The sequence below is a fragment of the Trachymyrmex cornetzi genome, unplaced genomic scaffold, assembly GCF_001594075.2.
Source record: "Trachymyrmex cornetzi isolate Tcor2-1 unplaced genomic scaffold, Tcor1.1 scaffold262, whole genome shotgun sequence".
NCBI classification, from domain to species: domain Eukaryota; kingdom Metazoa; phylum Arthropoda; class Insecta; order Hymenoptera; family Formicidae; genus Trachymyrmex; species Trachymyrmex cornetzi.
In genome coordinates, this window is record NW_017297292.1 from 119050 (window position 1) to 129876 (window position 10827).

Consider the following 10827-nt stretch of genomic DNA (forward strand, 5'->3'; position numbering starts at 1 on the left):
TATTATAGTTGTCGAAGTTATCAAACTTATTGTCGTACCGTAAACTAATATGCATTTGTTAATATATCGCTGAAATATATTCCTTTCTTCTGATTTTGCTTGCTGAATATAATCTTCCATTTCGTATATTATGATCTGCATAAGTATGTTATGTAATCTCTTATTAATGACGGAGTTAGCAAAAGGAGTCTTTATTTGTACATCAGCTAAATCTATTTGTCAAAATGGCAGTATTTCCTAAATATATTTTTAATTATAACTTTTTAAGCTTTTGGTAAATTAAATTTTGCACAAATATAAGTATAATATAATAATTTAATTTGAACTGTTTCGTTGTATAACATATAATATAAAATATTAAATGTGGAATATTACTACTTGTATGTTCTTTTGCGATATTAATGGAAGAATTTAAAAAAGATTATTTAAAAATACATTCTGTGGATGTCCACAAGGAGGCCTGACTCGAAGCTTTGTGGTCGGCCGCAGCGTTTTGTCCTGGTCCTACACTACTAGACTCATCAGGAGGCGATGTAGTGTGGGACCTGCCTTAGACGCCTGGAATGAATCCAGAATGATGTTCTATTTAAAGGGAATTTACGTGGCTACGATATTCACGCGAACCGTGTGAGTCCCGTGGACCTCTAGTGGCGAGTTGCCACAATTTTTTTTTAAGTGCAATCATAAAGACAAGTTAATTTTGCTAAATGATTTTTTTAAATTTAGAAACAAAATAAACACAGGTGTAAGTAGAGAAGTGTTTAAAAATAAATGGTACAGTGAAAGTGATATAGAATCAAATGAGTGACGTTTTTAATGAGAAATTTTTATTTGTGGTTTATAAAATTTGAAAAATGATAAAATTAAAATTTCTTAATAAATTCGAAAAAGTAGAAAAATGCTGCAGTTCTAAATACTTTGAGATGCAAACGAAATGAAAAGATCTACTAATACAATTTCACCAGGGAATGGAAAGTTACTTTTTAAAGGTTACAGTTATTCGTTACCGAGTAGAAAAAAGTAATAAATTACTGTTATTATTAATTTTTGAAAGTAACTCTCTACAGTTACTTGAGAAAATAATTTTTCGTTCACAGCGGACGGGTTTTTAGGGGCTTTTTAGTCTTAAGCGCTATGAGGAGCTTGTGTCTAATCGAACAGTGTCCAGTCGTGTGCAAAGTAACAATAAAAATAACTGTAAAATTCGTTATCATTACTAAAAAGTGTAACTACGTTATCGTAACAGTTATCAGTTACAAAAAAAAGTAATGCACCCAAACAGAACAACGAGTCATTATGATATCAAAATAATGTCAAAATGACTCTAAAATAACCATTAAAAGTCATTTTTCAATCATTTCCGATTCATTTTAATGTCATTTTAATGTTATCGTGACTTGTTCTGCTTGGGCAGTTACCACTAAAATTATTAAAAAGTTACTTGTAACTACAACTTATAAGTAACAGGTTACTTCTATTTCCTGAATTTCACAGTTCACATTTTGTCATACAAGTCGATTTCATAGTTGTTTCATATACTGGGAGACTTTTAATGTCATAGTATGTATTTTGGCATGAACAATAATGGTAGATCAGAAGATCTGGAAAGATGGCCAAAATTTTATGAGATATCTCAGATAATTTAATGCCTCAATTCTTGGCGATAAATAATTTTATATTTATTGTTATGACATGTATGTTGATTAATTACTCTATATTAATTACTCTATATTTGTGCAAAGTTTAAAAAATATATGCTTTTTTTATTTTTTGGAAACCAAATAAAACAAATTTTTTAAAATCATGTGTGTATAGTAAATTATGTATAGGTATATATATTATGCATATATATAAATTATATATATAGTCACACAATTGATATTAAATTGTTTTTTAAATATCAATAATATCAACAATTTCTATCGTAAATGATTGAAATAAATAAAGAAAATCTTAAGAACATTTTTTTAATTTTCTTATAAACTATCACAACTACCTACAATTGAAAAATTTGTAATCGCACAAATTTAAATCTCTACATTACATTTTTTAATTTATATTTTTGTACATTTATATTATGTCTTTTTAATATCTATGATACAAATAAATTAAAATTATAATAAATTCAATAGCACATTGCATTTCTTACTTGCAAATGGTCACTTTGAAACGTGTACATTATAATTTGTATTGGAACTAGCAAAAAGGCGCTCAGCTCACAGCTCACTTTCATCACAAAAATCAGATTATCGTACTTCTTGTTTAATGTATATATTATTGATATTGACATTATGATGCTATTTAAGCAACAGAACAACCGCAACATCTTGTCACGAATTTTTTGAAATTTTGTTGCCTTCATCGGAAGTGGCCAACAACATGCAAACGTTAGATCTACTTTTAAGAAGGCAATAATTTTTTCTAGCGTCAATATTTCTGTCATAACAATAACAATAATCTTGTGAAGTATTAGAGACAGAAAATAACGCACTTTATTACGATTCGCACTCGACTAGAATGTTATAAATAACGTTCCACAAGAATTCGAGGAAAGAGAAATCGCGTGATATTAAACACTTAAATTACACCTACGTAGCATTCATTTATATTTTAAAGCAAAATGTTCTTTTCTCCGGCAGAGCGATGCGGAACTATAATGTGGCAATTATAATGTGGTAATTATAAGAGAGGAAAGGAAATAATAAAATACGGAAGCGATACATTGATTTGTTGTTAAACGTAAGTCAGTATTTATTGCATTTTCTGCAGTATCTTTGACTAAACATAGAAATAATTACGTCTTGTATAATGTATAGGGTAACTCCGGCAAATACGTCGCGCTGGAATTTACGCCGCAGAAATCAGAAAAAATAGAAGGAGTGGGGATAATTTTCTCGCAACTACTCTGTTACATGCCTTTATGTTATACTAGTGTTTCTTTATGATTTCAGCTTCTGTTAATATTAATGAAATTATTGTGAATTGAATGGATTTGTCACTGTAATAAGTAACGCCATCATAAATTATAATCTATATAAAATGATTACTGTAGGGCGTGTAAAGGACTTAGTGATTATTTCGTGATACATACATGTAGTGGAATAGTAAAGCATGTTGTGCAGCAAAATACAAGTGTTTTGCTTTCGCATTCTTTGTTTAGTTTGTTGTCTTGTATATCCCACCTGTTTGGGATATACGGCATTTTTACAAACGGGATTTATGCCCAAAGCGTACAAAGTGCGCAGATTGAATTCAGTTAACTAAATTCAGCACTAAATACAATAAACGCATTATATAAAACATGTACCTCATGTCATAACACTTGTAATATATGTAGGAAGATTGTGATTATTATTTATTACTTCATATACATATTTACCATTCTTATTCCTTAATAAAACTTTATAAACACATTTTATAAGTTATTGTGTCATTATACGTTTTATTTATATGCATTATTTGTAAATTTGTCATGAGCCATACCCCTCCCCCCTGCCCCTATTAGTAGCCATGTATCCCACCCCCATGGGATATACGGCAAAAATGCAAGGGTTTCAAAAAGTTTATTTTTTAATATGAAAAATAAATATTTCGGATTTCTAATATTTTTTTCATAGTAGTGTAGACAATACAAAGTTTTTACTGATATAGTTCGTTTACTATAAACAGTAAATAATACTGAATAAATTAAGTTTTTAATAGGTCCGACGTATATACTGGAGTTACCCTATGACAAGTGAAATAGAAAATTTAGCTTGATAGAAAATTTAGCAGATAAGTCTAAGTATAAATCGTACATTAATTCTAAAACATTTTATGTTGTGTCGTATTTATACAAATTTCTGTGTGTATGAGAAATAATATCTTTTTATTACAGATGATGGTATTTATTGTACCTATATTAAATAAAAACTTTTTTTTAATTTTTAAATAATGTATGGTAAAAAATTAACTGTAATATTTGTTTGGTTGATATTGAATATAATTATAATAAAAAAGGTGCAGCTTGTAACATGATAAAATTAAGTTAATTTTATGTCAAGTTAATTTTAATAGGAATTAAGAAAACAATTAACCCAACAATAAAAAACACGACATAATTTTATTTTACGCGAAAAATAAGTAATGATATATTATGTATGAGATAATTTTGACATGAAATACATAAAATATGTATGTAAAGTGTTAGGTGTCTTAAAAAAAATATACGTCATATGAAAATAATTATTTCTTTATTAGAAAATGATAATTATTAACTTTGACAAATTATAAAATGCATTTTCTTATTATTTCAATAATTTCTTTTATGATGTATATAATACATTACGATGATATCATAGGGTGCATTCCAAGTTACGCATAAAGCTCATGATGTATCGTTTTAACCTTCTTTATTGTAATTGGTGAACAACAAGGATAAATGATGACTGGGAACGCACCCATAGATGTTGATGACCGTACGAAATTGTTGTGAGAAGATCTCGAAATACGCCGTGACAAACTATATGAAAAGAAGAAAGTTGCAGAGGCAAACGATGAAAAAGCATTGTGACGAAATAATGCAAAAAGGTAATAGTTTTTACTGAGAGGGCTCCTTTTGCCTACAAATTGATTGCCTACAGCACCTTTTGCCTACATCTCATTTGCCTACAAATCGATTGCCTATACATATGTTATTGCCTACAGTTCGATTGCCTACATGCACTTTTGCGTACAAATAAAAATTTTAGAAACGGAGTTACTTTTGCCTACATGTATTATTGCCTATATGTATTATTGCCTACATGAATTATTGCCTCCATGAATTATTGCCTACAAGTATTATTGCCTACAGATCGATTACCTATATACACTTTTGCACACAAATAAAATTTTTAGAAGCAGAGTTACTTTTGCCTACATGTATTATTGCCTACAGCTCGATTGTCTACATGTATTATTGCCTACAGTTCGATTGCCTACATGTATTATCGCCTACAGCTCGATTGCCTACAAGCACTTTGGCGCACAAATATAATATTAAAGTTAAGTAAGAAAATAATTTATATTTTTAGGAAATCTGTCATGTGAACAATGGGGTGTCAGCGTAGACAGTGTCAGCTTGAAATATTTTTCCAAAAAAATGTAATCCTAACCATTTGTTGGTGTGAGGTAGCCCTCATTTCACGTGGAAGGTTGTGAGCTGTAGGCAATAATGTATGTAGGCAATCAAGCTGTAGGCAATAATACATGTAGGCAATCGAGCTGTAGGCAATAACACATGTAGGCAATCGATTTGTAGGCAAATGAGATGTAGGAAAAAGGTGCTGTAGGTAATCAATTTGTAGGCAAACGGGGCCCTCCCGTTTTTGCTGGTTCACGTTGAAAGAATATTTTACATCTATTGGAAAGATCTGAGTTGCTGCTATCAGTAGCACAGTCATTGTTTTACATATACCGAGAAAAACTGCCTCTGTAGAGTTTGCGTAACACATCGCGCATCTATGTACATACCGTTGGTGAAACTTTTTTTCGTATATTCCGCTCACTCGAAATTATACACTCCATTTCCGAAATCAAATATTGAAGTTTAACCTTTGAAGGATCGGAGGCTCCTTAAGAAACTCGACAGTGGCGCCATCTTTTTCGCCAATCAAGCCTATAAAGGGTCCTCTACATAGAAATCGTAGATGGTCGTGGAGTCTTAAGTCGTAGGAAACCAACCAATCACAATCAAATATTAGGAAAATACTCGATTGGAATTGGTCAGTTTTCTACGACTTAAGACTCCACGACCGTCTACGACTTCTATGTAGAGGACCCTTAACATTGACAAAAAAGTTCTAGCCCTTAAAAAGACAATCAAAAGCATACCGATTCTTAGAAGGTTAATTCGATTTTTTAGCTGATATGTAATTTATACCTATGGTGTGAATAAATAAATAAAATCGATGTCTGAAGAAATTATATATATGATTTTTAAAAGTACATAATGTATTTTATGTGAAGATGCCATCTTGCTCCGGATAAACAGAAATGATAAAAAAAGTTATTTGTAGAATATTATATATATATATATATATATATAATGTTAATCAATGGTATTAAAAAGCAAATATTTAACTTATTAATTTCTCTTGAATATTCTTCTAGAATTCAATGAAATAAATTGAGAATGGTTTATCAAAAGTCGGTTCGTTATATAGATATTATGTATTTTCTTACTTGCAATCGGTCATATTGCAATGTGCGTAGTGTTGTCTCCAGAGGAATTTGTATAGAGGCACTCAGCAAATGGCATAGTTTTGTTATCTTTAGCAGGTGGTATTACAATAAGTATTACAATAAAGGATGCATGCTAAAGGTATACTTAATATCGCTGCGTTCAGAACAAAGAGCATAAAATTTTGAAGTTTAATATTTGAATTTAGTATTTAGTTGTATTCTTTCACAGTGGCTACGATAAGAAATTGTTCCTTATTTAGTTCACAATATTCTCATCTGGATTTGAAGTTAATAGAACTGATTGATATTTTTATATTTATAAGTGCAACCGTAAATTAATGTATAATTTTTAAAATTTTATGTTTAATTGTTTTTTTTTATATATAAAGGAACAAAATGATAAGAAAAAACTGAAAGATCAGAAAATAAGTATGAATAACTTTTAAGTAATTATACATTATTAAATAAAATTTTAGCAAGTTTTTCGATTTTATTGTGTCATCTATGCCATCTGATTGTAATCAGCGTAACAATAAAATAAACATTGATTTTTTAGCTATTTAATATAGTTGCTTGCATATTTTCCAATTTTATCAGCAGCACATGTTTTTGCTCATTCTATCTCAAACATTTTGCATGGTTACTCGTAGCGTTGTGAAGTAGGAAAATATAGTCGACAAATACTGTAACACATTCGTAATATCTTTATATAATGAAATATTTCAACTAAAATATTAGTTTATTTCGAAATATATATGTAAATTTCTTATTTATGATTTTAAATTGGCAATATAATATTTGCTATGTATTTAATTATATGATATGATGTGTATTCAGGCAACTTATCTCTAATTTTTATATTAGTAATATTTATGTCATACAATGCAGTGCTTTTATGCATTGTGATTTTATATATACAATAACAGATTATATATTAGTGATTGCTGTGCATGTTAATGTCACAACATATTAAAATTTAGTTCCTTACCGATGCATAGTATTTTAAAGATAATGCGGGCATAACACATGGTACTGAGATAATTATTGGTTTTTGAGCCCTTAACATAACTATCTGTAGAGTCTTCCTTAGAGCGATTGGTTGTTGATACCATTCCGTATCAAAGACTGCCTGTCCAATATCATCACTCTGGAAATAATATTGGGTAATAATGTTGATTTATTGTAATTGATTAATCAAAATGTAACAGTTCTTTCTGTGATAATTAAACTTACTATATGAATCAAATGTTCTGCTGGCCATGTATACATGAATACCACTGATAATCCACTAAACATTATACCAACGCATTGGATTTTCATTGACAACGGCTGATCCTATTTGTAAAACAGTATGAATTATTCGACGCATTATTATTATAAGTACTTAAAAAATTGTACATATCTTGTTGAGGATATTAATAAATTTTTTAATAATTTTTGTATAAATGTATGTAGAATATAAAATTAAACATATAAACAAAACGCACATAAAAAAAATTGTACATGTCAGAAATACACCGTATCATTTTTTTAAATTCTACAAACATATTTTATCATTGTTTCAAATTGTCTTTTTTCTTTTAATTAGTTAAAATACTGTAAAGTTTTTAAATATTTTTAAATATTTTAATTAAAAGATGGGGCATATATATATGTAGATATTAATCGAATTCGCGAATGTATTATTAAAAAAAGCTGTAACTTAGTACTCACGGTCAACAAAATGAGGCCTACTATTATTAGTGCGATAGTACTGAGGCTCACAGTTGATAATGCTATAGGGCGAATTAAAATGGTCACTTCTTCCGCATATCTAAGATAAAAATGTAAAAAATGATAACGCCATTAATTATTAACATTAATTTCTTTTGTGTTGATATATGTAACAACAAATTCTATTCAAATGATATAGAGAAGATTATGTGATATTAGTTTGAACAATTGTTTTATCGCAAAGTATGACTATAATGATTTTTATACTTATGATTATTATACAATAAATTATAATAAAATAATGTTATTCGGTTTATGTAGTTTTCATTATTAAAGAATTAATTCTAATATATTTATTAAAAACGGGTTAATCACGTTAAAAGCACACAGATGTAGGGTTAATGGTGTAATCGTGCCTTAAGAGAATAGTGTTTTACTTTAATAGATTTTGATGTTCTTGAATACACTTCTTTAATTCAGAAATGTTTGTGATTCTTTGCAGTTTTTCGATGAGTATTTCAAGTCTTGCCGACGTAAACCATATTAAGAGCGCCATAAAAATATTCATACATAGCTGAGCAGCACCTTGCACGCAAGCTATTGTTTGCTGTATAAAGATAATAGATCTTAAAGGTTGATGATAAACATCGAATGGATACTCAGCGTTTGTTGGAAACGGTTGATCTAATGTAACAGGTCCAGACATAATGAAAATAGCACTTAGGTAAATCCAAAACATAGAGCCACCGTAGAAATAGACACATTTATTGATATATCGTTGAAGGATCGCTTCTTCGCGAGGTTTAAGTAATTCACAGAAATTTTCCATTTCGAAAGTAACCAACTGGAATCGATTATATTATATATCTTAAATATATAAATTTACGAAGAGAGAGTGTATACAATGATACTTTTACGTAACAACTAAATGTATAATATTATAATTAATGAATGCTCATAATAATTACTTGTAGGCGACAAGAATTAATTCTACAGCACATAATATTGCAAACTACTTGTATAGCGGGACACAGAACGCTTATCGATTTTGCGATAATGACAGGATCATTAAAATGATTTCGCATCGCATTTATCAAACCTGCAGCCACGCTAGAGAGCACAATTATAGTAAAGTATTGATATATTCCTGCACAGATAACTTTCAATTTAATTGTATCTTTTGGTAGAGGCCAACACCAAGTTGGGATCAAACTTAGTTTTACAATAGCGATGACTTTCTTTAACGTCAACTTTGACCACATAATTAGAGTGTTAATTGCACATATTCACGTATTATAATATGTATAATAAATATCTATCTTAAAAAATTTCAATCATAAGAAGATATATAATAAAGAATATTTTGTATATAGCACAAATGTTTATGCCTGTTTTCATTGCTTCTGTTTCACGTCAAATATACTTCCACGATGAAATTGTAATAAAATAAGCCATAAAGATGCATATGTGTATGTGTCGTGTGAAAAGTAAGGCTTGTAAATTTATATTCTACTAATATCTATTTTTAACATAAATTACGAAGGTGGCATACGGTAAGGGTATTATGAATTTACGATATAATCTGGAATTTTCTCCCTTTGTAGTGTTTTCCTTGAAATCATTACTAGGGCTTTTAGAAAAGAACATTTTCCGTAATATGCGTGGAATATGATGTTACAAGATTATGAAATGCGCCAGTAATTGAGGAACCGTTTTGCAGTAATTACTTTATAAACTATTCAACACATGTACGATGAATTTCCTGACGCAATCTTAGTTTCACTGAAATGCTTCGAAAATATAAATCTTTTATTAGAGTGTGAGTGCTGCAATTGATATATTAGCAAATTTTATGCATTTAATATCTTCATCTATTAATGTGTAGTCGTTAATTGACATTTATTTTTGTCTAAAAATTATTAGAATCTATAAAATGAAATTTAAATTTTGTTTTTCTAATTGTTTTTTAATTTTTTACTAGTTAAACTTTTTATTTTAATTTTTTACTTGTTAAACTTTTTGTTTTTAAAATAAATATTTATTAAATATTTATCTTATGAGTTGTGTAAAGAAAGTCATGCAAATGAGATAACTAAAATTTTAAGTAAATTAAGTGAATTTAAAAAAATTGTAAAAGAATTTCTAAATTATAAAATTAAACAACAGAAAAAGATAATTGTGACAATTGCACAATATAAATTCATAAATAATAAAAAGTTGTTATTTTAACTGAAATTTTAAAGAATTTTAATTTATATTTTTTTAATGGGTTTAGAGAAATTTGAAACACGTACATATAGCAAATAATGAAGAAAGAAAATTATGAAAAATGTATAAATAGTAAATGATACATGATTATTAATATTTAAGATGGATGTAAGATGTACAAATTGATTCAATAAAATAACGCGTTTTGCGCCAATAATAAATGATTTATTATTATCTTGAGTTACACATTACATAGTTTGTTGAATCAGTATATCGTTATTTATACATTACGTGCGCACCAAAATTTATAGTTTCTTTATGTAAAATTCCATATTTATTATCAAATAACTTTTCTATGCAAATATTAATTGTTTAAGACTATTATTTAAATTACGTGTGGTCTTTTTTAATCTGTATTTAGCATTATGCGCAGTGTTGTAAAATAGGACATTATAGTTGAACAGTACTGAAACATGTAAGAAAATCTAGTTAAATCCTTCGTTATATTATAAAAATAAATTTTTGATCTGAAGTGCAAACGTTATATAATGATAACACAGGCCTGCAAAATTGGAGGTGTTGAAAGTTGATTGGGATTTAACTATGTTTTCTTACGTAATTTTTCGCGCTGAATCCGAATCCGGCGGCAGAATTGCTCTATCACGTCAGGTTTTTGAGAAAAGTGAGGTTAAAGGTGTCAAA

The 10827-nt window shown here is 28.7% G+C and overlaps 1 protein-coding gene across 1 annotated transcript in view; it reads right to left on the bottom strand.

The window, feature by feature from the left end:
* Nucleotides 1-6734: 6734 nt before the first annotated feature.
* The window catches only part of LOC108761778 (uncharacterized), a 17566-nt gene continuing 13473 nt past the window's right edge, over nt 6735-10827 (bottom strand). Inside the window, exons 5-9 of the mRNA XM_018508497.1 lie at nt 8355-8761; nt 7918-8017; nt 7438-7539; nt 7193-7351; nt 6735-6887 (exon numbers count right to left, since the gene is read on the bottom strand). Coding sequence (XP_018363999.1) covers nt 6828-6887; nt 7193-7351; nt 7438-7539; nt 7918-8017; nt 8355-8761 — 828 coding nt within the window. The 3' untranslated portion in view covers nt 6735-6827. The remainder of the gene's footprint in view (nt 6888-7192; nt 7352-7437; nt 7540-7917; nt 8018-8354; nt 8762-10827) is intronic.